This window comes from Danio rerio, chromosome 12 (genome assembly GCF_049306965.1).
Source record: "Danio rerio strain Tuebingen ecotype United States chromosome 12, GRCz12tu, whole genome shotgun sequence".
Lineage (NCBI taxonomy): Eukaryota > Metazoa > Chordata > Actinopteri > Cypriniformes > Danionidae > Danio > Danio rerio.
This window is the reverse complement of record NC_133187.1, coordinates 7184689-7197500: the sequence shown is the minus strand read 5'-3', so window position 1 is coordinate 7197500 and position 12812 is coordinate 7184689. Positions and strand designations below refer to the sequence as shown.

Genomic DNA, 12812 nt, shown 5'->3' with positions numbered 1-12812 from the left:
TACAACCGAGGTATGCAGAAGAGCATCTCTGAACACACAACCCGTCCAATCTTGTGGCGGATGGGCTACAGAAGCAGTCCTGTCAGCTAAGAACAGGAAACTGAGGCTACAATTCGCACAGGCTCACCAAAATTGAACAATAGAAGATTGAAAAACATTGCCTGGTTTGAGTCTTGATTTCTGCTGCAATATTCGGATGGTACAGTCAGAATTTAATGTTAACACCATGAAAGCATTGATCTATCCTGCCTTGTATCAAAGCTTCAGACACTTTGGGCCCATTAGTGCCATTTGAGCATTGTGTCATCGCCACAGCCTACCTGAGTATTGCTGCTGAGCATGTTCATCTCTTTATGACCACAGTGTACCCATCTTCTGATGGCTACTTTCAACAGGATAGCACACCATATCAAGCGCAAATCATCTCAGACCTATTTCTTGAACATGCCAAGGAGTTCACTGTACTCAAACGGCCTCCACAATCAGCAGACTCAATCCAATAGAACATCTTTGGGATGTGGTGGAACGGGAGACCACACTGTGGTGTTAAACCACACTGAACTGAGCTAAACTGATCTGAACTTAAACACTAAAATACTGAACTACACTGTTCCAATTTACTACAACCTGTTATGTGAAGCTGCTTTGACACAATCTACATTGTAAAAGCGCTATACAAATAAAGGTGAAATGAATTGAGATTTGATTCATAGATGTGCAGCCGACAAATCTGCAGTACCTGCATGATGCTATCATGTCTATATGGACCAAAATCTCTGAGGAATATTTCCAGTACCTTGTTAAATCTATGCCACGACGGATTAGGGTAGTTCTGAAGGCAAAAGGGGGTCCAACCTGGTACTAGTAAAGTGTACCTAATAAAGTGGCTGGTAAGTGTATGTTTTCTAAAAAATACTTCTTGATTTAAGATTTATTAGATATTTAGACTACTAATTTTGGAGTAAGAAAACATTTTTGCAGTGAAATGTCTGCTTAAACCTCGTTTTTTACACACAAAATTTAATCACATACATTTTCATGAATGTGAAAACATTTCAGAAATAATCAAAGTAATATCACAAAATTTCCAGATAAAAAAGTCTATTAAATCAATCAAATCTGTAGAGAATTAAAAAAAGCTATTTAAAATGATTATTTTCAGTCATTTTATGTTCTTACATGTTTCTTGTTTTTTAATGATTCCTCACTACAAGCTAATGATAACACAATTGGAAAAATTAGACATATGCATTAGCCAGAATCCTGTATTTTTTAATGTACTAACAAACAGATGTTGCATGCAACTAAATGAAAACTAAATCAAAAACTTTGTATCAGAAATGATTCTTTCTCTCCTGTATTTAGTGACTTAGACTACTTGTGATTAGTCATTATGCATACAGAAATTGTGATATCATTAGAAAGCCGCATTTCTTAATGAGGGCAGGGTAATCACAGTCTACTGGGCTTTTGCGTATCAAGAGTTCAATTACTATTCTAATTTACCGTCTTGCCTAATAATGTTTTCGATGTGATGCGCAATTAACAAAATCCTATAAACAGCTTGTGTGGTAATCAGTCAGTGAAGTGGTATGAAACAATGCGATGCGATGAGTGAAAGACGTTTCCCCATTAAGCTGGCTGATTCGTTCTGCAGATAGTCGCTTGTTGTCGTGGGCTATTTTAATTGCGAACCCCTTCACAAGCCTCTGGGTTTATGTACTCCTCTGTGGATTTTGTCATCTCTATGTATTTGTCACTGTTGTTGTTGTGTGAGCTTCAGTTTGTACCTGTGTTGGGGCTTTGTGTCCTGGTGCAAGTATATTTGTGTGTCCCTTGTCTCTGGGGTCCGCTGTAGCAGATGGTGATTGAGTTAGTTTGCCTTTCACATTTACCATGTTTTTTTTTCTTTTTTTCAAGACAAATGTCACCTCTACACATTTTCGAGATTGCATGCTAGCTTAAAGGTGCAGTAGGTGATTGTCTTCAGAAACATTTTTTGTTGTGCTGGTTGAAAGTCTCTTCACAGTCCAATAGTAATGATTACAGTAAATGATCTAAATGTGTTTATATGTATCACCTGACAGTCTGACCTGCCTATCGGAATTAAGGGAGATGACATAGCAACAAATCATGCTAAACACGTCTTGCTCCTTGCGCCGAGTGTATGGGCCTGAAATCTTCATTTGTGTTCAACCAAAGAAAGAATCTCGGGTTTGGAACTAGTGGAGACATCATCATTTTTGGTTGAACCATTATTAAAGTTCCCGAGGGGTCCTAATTACCCTGCAGTTTAAAAGCAAAGAGCAATGTTCTGTTTTTTTTGGAAATCTCTGCCCTTGCACCCAATGTGTTGCATGATGCCCCATAGCACTGGCCCTGTTTTTGCTCAGTGAATTAGGTAGTTCAATTCTAATTTGGCATATGTGACCTAATGTGAAGCACTTTGGTATCATCTTGCACATATAGAGCCATCACTAATAGCACTATCAATATTTTACATGGTGATCTTTGAGTGAGCAAACGTTATAAAGCTAATTGGACCGTGCATTACCTCCTCTCCTGTTAATACAAAGCCAGTGGGGACTTTTGCAGATATTCAGACTAAAAAAATCATCACCCTGACCACATCCAAAGCACTGCATTACCGTAAATTACTTTAATTCGGTTAATGGTCTTTTGCATATTCTCTTGGCAAATTAAATTCATGGATTCAACTTTTTCCCCCCTCACATAGCTCTCAGCAATCATTCAGCATGCAGTTTTTCAAGGGTTATTTTGCATGGGCATATAATGATTTTGTTTTATCCACAAACTCTTATTTATGGCTCTTCAGCCCGCTGGTGACCAGGTTTTGTTTTGCTGTCCATCAATGCAGTTCTGGCAACTCTCTCCACTTCCCTATTCTCTGAGCATCTGTCAGATGGCTCTTCATATTGGCTTCTAATGTCTCCTTGAGCCCATCAGCGTGTTTTATTCATTAACCACTCTCACCCACACATAAATGACTCGCAATTAAAGCCGGTCGCAGTCTTCGCCACACCTTTCTTAATACCTTGTGAGGGATAAAAAAATGGACTCCTTCTGTTCACTACGCAAGCATATCTGCAATTATAGATACTTGTCAAACTGAAAGACGTCAAATATTAAAGATTGGCTGAAGAAAAAAATAAATAGGATAGAGAGAGAAATCAGAGTGATGTTAATCAAACTCCTCATGTACAGATAGCCCTTTTGTGATTATTATTTTTTCCCAAATGATGTTAAACAGAGCAATGAATTTTTCACACTATTTCCTATAATATTTTTTTCTTCTGTAGAAAGTCTTATTTGTTTTATTTTGGCTAGAATAAAATAGATTTTACATTTTTTTTAAACCATTTTAAGGTCACTATTATACATTTTTATGTCTACAGAACAAACCACTGTTATTCAATCCCAATATGCACAAAACGTCAGATTCATGTTGTACCCCAATATCGTGGGACGTTGTGTTTTGTTTGGAAAATCGGGTTGATGTCAGAACCCAATGTCAGGCCGGAGTCAATAGCCCCTTTCACACAGTGATACCGCTAAATATCCGGAAAATTTCCGGAACTACTTTACCGGTATATTCAAAAAAACGCTGTTCACACAGGCGAGGACGTTACGGAATTTTTCCGGAAAAGAGCATTCACACATCCATCGCAAAATGCCGGTAAATTCTAACATCATTAACCAGAAATGACCTCTAAACGGCTGCGCTTGTGTTTGTAAACATTTGACTACATTACAAACTCTTCGGATGGATCAGTATTGAGTACAACTCTAATGAAAACATAGGGAAACACTTTCGCATGTCGAGATGTTCATGATATGTGTGTGTGCTGGCGCTATGGGCGCTCACGGGCACACGCAAAGCTTGAAGGTAAACAAACAACAGATTATCATAAACATTTTATCGATAATTATTTATACAGTTAGCATTAAGAAGGAACATAGAAACGTTATCTGACTAACATCTAGCAGCTAAAGGTGTCTGGAAAAAATATTCAAAGGCTTTTATTCTCATAAACCGCGCGCACGTGAATGCGTCTGACTGTTCTGATTGGCTAAAGCAGGCGTCTCACGTCAGCCCGTTCTAGACGTGGACGCGCTTATTACGGCAATCTTCCTTCTGCATTCACACAGCGCAGCATTCCAGCAAATTACCGGTAATGTTAAAACTTCTCTTTCCGGAAAATAGCCAGAACGAATTTACCGGTATTTTCAAAAAGGGCCTGTTCACACATACAACCTTTCCGGAAAATTGCCGGTAATTTTCCAGGAAAGGTCTGTATGTGTGAAAGGGGCTAATGTCCAACGTCGGCCTGATGTCACATTTTGGTTACTTTCCAACGCAACCTACAAACAACAAAATATCAACGTCTAATGATGTTACAGCTTGAAGTTGTGTGGAAATTACCAATATAACGTCTATCAGACGTTGGATTTTGGTTACCACACCTGACGGATAAATGTCAGTATTTGACGTCAATATGATGTTGGTGTAACGAAGGGTCTGACACAGAGGGATCCATTTGCAGTATATTAATAAACACAGTTTAATAAAGAGTACACAGTATGCACTAGTGTGCGAACTCACATCAAACACGGTTGTATATGGTCAATTGGCTGGCGGCTGGCATACACAGGACGATATAGCAGGCATGGGACAGAGGCAGGCGGCTAGGATCAATGTCGATATTCAGGCTGGGTTCAGAACAGGCGGCAGGCAAGGCAAGGTCGAGGAACAGTCCGGGTTAGCAACGGGAAACGCTCAGTAATGTCAGCAGGGGCAGAACAAGACTTCGCACTGGAGTGTGTGTGTGAGCTGCTTTTATGTGTGTGGAGGTGATCAGTGTAATGTGTGGCAGGTGTGCAGCAATCAGTGTCTGAGTGGGTAACAAATGTCAATAGTCCGGTGATGATGACCTCTGCTGGCCAGCGAAGGGAATGACTGGGACAGAGTCGGTGACAGTTGGTTTAAAATGTTGGCTCGCCATTGGATTTTGGTCACTTTCTAACACAAAATCAACAAAACACCAACATCATTTCATGTTGTTATTGGTCGTCTAAATAACATTGTCTATAGACACTAAGGACCTAAATCTAACTTAATATTAATGTGATATTGTGTGTCTGCTGGGATGATTTGCCTAATTACCCTAATTAACCTAATTCTGTCAGGGTTAAGGTTGTAAAAAAGGAGCTATGACTCAAATGCATGATAAATGCATGTCCGTAGTGTATGTGTGTGAATGAGTGTGTATGGATGTTCTCCAGAGATGGGTTGCTGCTGGATGGGCATCCGCTGCGTAAAACATTTGCTGGATAAGTTTCTATTATTAAAAGGACCAAGCCGAAAAGAAAATAAATGAATAATAAACTAATAATGGGTTAACAAGGAGGGTGGGACTAGACAATAGACAGGAAAGCACATGACACAAAGAAACAACCCAAGCTATTTGCTTACATAAAACAGGACTAGAAGATGCCGCCAATGAAAGAACTCATTAACAGCGTCTTCACATGAGGCATGCATGTTTCTGATCCCAGCAACAACCGAAACCAAAACCAACTAGACTGGAGCTCTGAGACAGAAAACACCATGTCGCGAACAAAAACAAACCAGGAAAGAAGTGTGCATCCTGAGCATGCCAGGACACGTGTCTGAGCCATGTGGGAGTGCGCATTACCTCAGCATGATCAAGATGGAGCTCATGCAAAAGATAAAGACAGACAAGAACGGGAAAAGTGTGCTTGACCTAAGAAAACTCGAGCCAAGCACAACATACAAGACAAGACAAGACTAGCGTCTGGACTCCAAATCAAGAAGTAACCGGACCGAAGTGGCAGAATCCTGACAAACTATCCTAGTTAAGCCTTTAAATTGTACTTTAATCTGAATATTAGTATCTTGATACATTTCTAGTTAAATATATAGTGCTGTAATCATGGCAAAGATAAAAGAAATCAGTTATTAAAACTATTATGCTTAGAAGTGTGTTGGAAAAAATCTACTGTAAATGATCTCCTAGTATGATAAAACACAGTATGGCATAACTCATTATGCTTTCCAATGCCCCAGGACCTCAATCCTCTCGAACGCCCTGAAGACACATAAATGAGCTGAAAAAAATCATTTGTAGTTTGATTTCGCACCAAAACGCATGCCTGGACCGCAACTATGTGTGGTGCTGTCCCCACCCGGGGGTGGATGGATGGCTTTCTCAGCATGTTCTCATGAGGACAGGCTCACCCCGAGGCTCCATTTCTCACCCGACATCACCCTCGTAATTATCTCCATCGCAGCAGGGTTACAAACCCTTCTGTCCCCCAGGCCAACGCTGCACATTGGCGCTCACAGAGTCATAACTTATGAAACACACAGTAGGAGGTGTGACTTTAGAGGAACTGAATAAAAAATGAACAAATTGAGTCTGTCAGATATTCGAAACCTGCTAAGATCGCTTAGCTTAAGGATTTGCAATAGGTTGACCAATTCCTTGAAAGATTCAGATTTAAACATGCCTGCAACTTAAAGAAACACTCTTGATTTGGAATTAAGCTTATTTTACAAGTCACCTAGCAGAGTTTAGGAGTTGAGTTTTACCATTTTTGAAACCATTCAGCCGATTTTCAGGTCTGGCGGAAGCACTTTTAGCTTAGCTTAGCTTAGCATAGCATAGATCAATGAATCGGATTAGACCATTAGCATCTCATTAAAAAATAGCAAAATAGAGTTTTTTTTCCATAATATTTTTATTTTTCGTTTTCAGTTTGTCCACATTGAAATACAACATTTAACAAACATTTTACAACAACAATAACCTTGTTGCATTTACAAATTATACAAAATATGAATATATATATATATATATATATATATATATATATATATATATATATATATATATATATATATATATATAAACTAAAAGCAAACAAACAAACAACAAAAAGTAAATAATAAATTAAATTAGAGTAAAACTGCTCCTCTTTTTGTCGTTAATGGTAATCTATTCAAACTTGATAATTATAATCATACTGTAAATCATAAAGTTGCTATATAGTTGATATAGCTAGGAACTATATTCCCTTTCCAGCATAATAATCAAGGAACTTTGCTGCTGTACTATACGTAGAGGATGTAACCTACGGAAGAGTCAAGCTTTAAAAAAAATACAACATTGTGTCATTACTTTGAAATGTTTTGTGTTTTGTAATTACAAAAGGATGCAATCAATTACTTTTTTTAAAAATCCCAGGATGTACTTCGAAAAAGAGTAAAGGTTTAACTCTGGCCAAACTTGCCCACTGGCCTCTGTCGATCACGGCCTCCTATCCATCCCCAAATCATAAATGGCTTCATCACTCTATCTCTTCTACACCATTCAGCTGGTAAGTGGTGTGCGGTCTGGCACAATATGGCTGCTTTCGCTTCATCCAAGTGGATGCAGCACACTGGAGGTGGATGAGGAGATTCCCCATAAAAATGTGTAAAGTGCTTTAAAAATGTGTAAAAGCACTATATAAATGTTAGATATTATAATTTTATTAAATTAATTTTTTTTTAAGTAACTCACCTAGGACTAGTCAGAGCGAGATTTTAATTTTTGGGCAAAATTATCAGAAAAGCTGTATAGTTTACAATAGGCATAATATCATAAGGAATCGCAAGTATTTTACGTTTCGTCAGTTTATTAGCGAGTTCACTCATACAAAAATATAAGATTTTTTAAAACGAGGCGTGGCACCCAACCCCACCCCTAAACTCAACAGTCATTGAGAGACGAACAACTGTACTAAATTGTATGAATGAGATCGTACAAATTCATGCAAATAAGCCACTAAATCAAAAAGTTACAAATAGTGTTGGAATATCAGACACTGTCGAACTTTTTGTGGAGTCTTGTGGAGTCTTTCAATCAATCAGTCAATCAATCAATCAATCAATCAATCAGTTATAAAAAAAATTTCATTGGAAAAATTTCAAGGAATGTTTTTTTTGCCTTAAATATGTGTCAGTTTATATATTTATATATATATATATATATATATATATATATATATATATATATATATATATATATATTTAGACTGGACAATAATTTTATTTATTAATAATTTTTTAACATTTTCATTATTGTTGTCTTTTAGGGTACAGCGGCAAGTCGAGTTCACTATAAAGCGGATCTGGAGCAGTTTCCTTACAGCACTAGTATCTTTGACGTGGAGGAAAACTCTGGAAATATTTTCACCAGGGTCAATCTGAACGAGGAGCCCAACACTAAATTCAGCGTAAGTGCACAACAATCTTTTATTAATACAAGGCTTGTCAACTAGCAACCTGCAGGCCATAACTGGGCCATCAGTCATTTTTATGTGTCCTATAGACTTATATTGATGAAAACACTGCACTGCCTTATACACAACACCGCTTGCAGAATATATATGATCCTCGGTAATATATATATATTCCTCTATATATATTCTGTCTTGGCTCACCAGTTAACTAACTACACATAAACGGGGAGTAATCTCCCATTTAAGCAATGTTATTGTAAAAAATGTAATTAAACCATATTAACAAAAATAACGGTAAACAAAAGAAAGCAGGTGAAACACACTGTGTTTGATAATGAACGTGTACACGGTTAATATAGGCCTGTTAATAATCTGTTCAAAGAATAATTAAAATAAAAGCAGTTACCGCTGCTGCTCACAAAAAAATATGTGTATTTTTTTTTTTTATCTTGAGCTCTTCAAAACAGCAGGACTGTGTGCAGGATCATCGCTATTTTGTCCAGGCTATTTCAAAGGGAACCGATCGCACCAGTTGAGCTTCCTCTAGGCACGGTTGCTTGTTAGTAAACGGGAGAGTGCATGCTTTTTAACAGAGTGATCATCCTCTCGTTCGGTATTTACCTTCTTTCTTTTGCTCGGCCGAACACAGTTGATTTTGTCAGTTGTGCTGCTTCTCGATTTTAAGATCACATGTGCATGAATGTTGGTCCATGCTTTTAAGAAAACTACAAATTAAAAATGATTTCCAACCAGCCAAAATGGCTAGTGAAGGTGTCTGTCTAACCCACCAGAGCTGAAATCACACATTTGGTGGGTTGGTGGGTGTTAATGTAAAGCCCTGCTAATTACCCTGACTTGCCTTATTAACCTAGTTGAGCCTTTAAATGTTACTTTACGATGAATAGTAGTATCTTTAAAAAATGTAGTGAAATATTATGTACTGTCATCATGACAACGATAAAAGAAATCAGTTATTAGAAACGAGTTATTAAAACTACTGTATTTAGAAATGTGTTGAAAACTATCTTCTTTCAAACAGAAATTGGGGGAAAAATACAGGGGGCTAATAATCCAGAACTGTAATCCAGAAATATATATATATATATATATATATATATATATATATATATATATATATATATATATATATATATATCGTTTTTGTTTTGATGTAAATATACTTTTAGTCCTCCTATTTTTTCCCCCTTGACATCGATTTCCACCTGTTTCCAAACAGTTGGCAGTCATTGCCTATGATGACGGGGAGCCGATGAAGTTCAATAAGTCTCTGGTGGAGATCACTGTCCTGCAGCCGTCCATCATTCCTGTGTTCACACAAGAGGAGTACAGGTGAGCAAACCCTTAAAAAAGGCTGCATGATCACAGACTGTCCTTTCATATGGCAAAATATCGATCAGAGGCTGTGGTTACATATCAAAACCTCACCAGTAGGAGCTTATATGAGTGAATAGCAATGCAAAATATAGAAATGCAGTACTTTCACACTATCACTTGAGAGTAGCTTTAAAGTTTGATATCCGGAAAGTTTGGTATTAATGAACAGCAATGCAAAATATAGAAATATTTTATTTTATTTTTATGTTTTTATTTTATTTTATTTTATTTTATTTATTTATTTATTTTTTATTGATGACAATGAGTTCACTGCACTCAATTGGCCTCCACAGTCACCAGTTCTCAGTCTGATACACCTTTGCACCTTTGGGATGTGGTGGAACGGGAGATTTGCATCATGGCCGACAAATCTGCAGCAACTGCGTTATGCTATCATGTCAATATGGGTCAAAATCTCTGAGGAATATTTCCAGTACCTTGTTAAATCTATGCCACAAAGGGTTAAGACAGTTCTGAAGGCAAAAGCGGGTCCAACCCGGTACTAGTTAGGTGTGCCTAATAAAGTGGCCGGATAGTGTATATAAAAACAAGCCCTTTTTTTCATATTCAATAGAGGGTGAACAAAAAATATGCACAATCCAAGCTCCATGGCAAAGTAGGTAGTTTTCAGGTTGTATCTTCTATAAAACCGTCAGCATAGATTTAATCATACTCTTTATGAATATGTATAATAGCTGCAAGGTAAAGTGTTGCAAAGATGCGACGCAGTTTCATTCTCGCGGTTGTTTCCTCAAAGGACATTTATACACTCCATTCGAAAGCATTACGGCTGCTTTATTAAATTACATATTTAATATATTTGACACAAGGGGTAATCAGTTCAATTCGCACGACTTCCGAGGCAAATAGCACTTGCACTTGCTTGCCTAATTTGATTTAGATCTAAAAGCATGGAAGCTTGTTTGGCTGATTTTTTACATTTGTTTTTTCAAAAGAAAACAGCGGATTCTGTGTCAGTAGATCTGTACTGAAAGTGATTGTATTAATGGCTTTAGAGTGAAGTGCTAGTTGCACACAGGCTTTTGATGACCAGTGGGGTTAAAAATGGCTTTGATAACATCCTTATCCGTTGATTAATCAGAGCTGCAGAGACAGAGAAACATGGAGATGAAAAGGCTTGGCCGAAGGTCTGAATTAATGCTGTGTCCTACAGAGCTGCAGAAAGGTCATAGTTGATAGTAGCTGTGCGGCACACTGAGAATAGCAATAGATTTCAGACGCAGCTCTTGATTGCTGCCGCTGGACACATTAGCCAGGTGTCTGTTGCCCCTGTGTGGTGAACACACGGCTGTTTAGAGTTTGTCTGACTTCCATGGCTTTACCGGTCTAGAAAACTGCTCTGGGGGATCAACCAGAGGGATGCTTGAGTCAACCCATGTCTCTGTCTGTAATTACCTGCTCAAAGTAAAGTCTTCGGGTTGTATACATTCAATAGTGCGAGACATTGCTTTCCAAGGCAAGAGACACTGTTTCTGTTGCCAATGTTTACGAAAATACTACCTCAAATCATGAGACTTGTTAAAGGGTTAGTTCACTCAAAAATTGATTGATTGGTTGGTTGGTTAGTTGATTGATTGGTTGGTTGGTTCATTGATTGATTGGTTGGATGGTTTGTTGATTTGATTGATTGGTTGATTGATTGGTTAATTGGTTGATTGGTTGATTGATTGATTGATTGATTGATTGATTGATTGATTGATTGATTGATTGATTGATTGATTGATTGATTGATTGATTGATTGGTTGGTTGGTTGGTTGGTTGGTTGGTTGGTTGGTTGGTTGGTTGGTTGGTTGGTTGGTTGGTTGGTTGGTTGGTCGGTTGGTCGGTCGATTGGTTAGTCGGTCGATTGGTTGGTTGGTTGGTAGGTTTAATGGTTGGTTAAATGGTAGGTTTAATGGTTGGTTGAATGGTTGGGTGATTGGTTTGTTTATTGTATGGTTGGTTTGTTGAATGGCTGATTGGTTGGATGGTTGATCAATTGGTGAATTGGTTGGTTGGTTGATCAATTAGTGAATTGGTTGGTTGGTTTATTGTTTGGTTGGCTGTTTGGTTGCCTAATTGAATGGTTGAAAAGTATTGTATTGAAAAATACAATTAAAAACTCCTCCACACCCCAAACCTCATCATTTTTTTGCTTCCATTTAAAAGTAAGCATACAATAATAATTTATTAGTGGACAATATATTCAATTAGCCTAATTTATGATCTAACATTAATCTAACAATATAATTGCTTTATTCATCTTTAGAATACAAATAAATATATTTTAAATGATATCCTGGAGCTCTCTGGCACCATAGACAGCAATTTATGACAATGTTCAAAGTCCAGAAAAGGAACCAAAAATATTTGTTAAACATTTCTTGTGGCTTCAGTGCTTCAGTTGTAATCATACAAAGCTCCAAGAATACTTTTATGTGCCAGAAAAAAAAACAAAGTAATCTCACGGCAATTTGTAACCTTTTTTTTAATTGGCTAATTTGTTTATTTACATACAATTTGCTCATTACTCAATGAGTGTTAGGTTGAGGGGTATGTTTGGGGGCACACCTACTTTTAAAAAATATACTTTTTTATAGGAATGAAATTCATATGTATAATGTTTTTGTGGACAATACATAAAACAGTTTCCTTGAGAGATCTTGCTGAAAAAACTATGCATTTCCTTGATAAGTGAGCTCAAGAGCAATGCTGAGTTATGGGCAAAAACAACAGAAAACACTTTATTATAAGTGAATTTTAAATTATCTATTTATGTATTCCCTTGGTGTCAAACCTATGTGACCTTGCTGCCTTTGCTAGAACAGAGTCTGAGCTTATAGGGAAGCTACAGTTTTAGAGAGGTTTTGGACAAAAATAACATGCTTTAATCTGCAGCAAGTTTTATTGCATTCAAGGCTAACGCTGTTTTTAAACAATTCATGCATTCCCTGACCAGAGCTCTTTCTGTACTAGTGTTATCCTGATCTGTTTGAGCTATAGGAAAGTTAAAGTTTTAGAGGGGTTTTGGGGGGTGAAAAAAGGAAAAATTAGAGTTTCACCCAAAGTGACTTTTGTTGTATTCAAG

General features: G+C 37.4%; 1 protein-coding gene across 49 annotated transcripts in view; it reads left to right on the top strand.

Moving 5' to 3' along the window:
- Nucleotides 1-12812, top strand: part of pcdh15b (protocadherin-related 15b) — a 506664-nt gene that overhangs the window by 394357 nt on the left and 99495 nt on the right. For all 49 annotated transcript variants that reach the window (XR_012387602.1, XR_012387597.1, XR_012387592.1 and 46 more), the window contains 2 exon segments: nucleotides 8182-8322; nucleotides 9566-9678. Coding sequence is in view for 22 of the 49 variants with exons in the window: in XM_073917607.1 (XP_073773708.1) it covers nucleotides 8182-8322; nucleotides 9566-9678 (254 nt within the window). In the remaining 27 variants the exon portion in view is untranslated.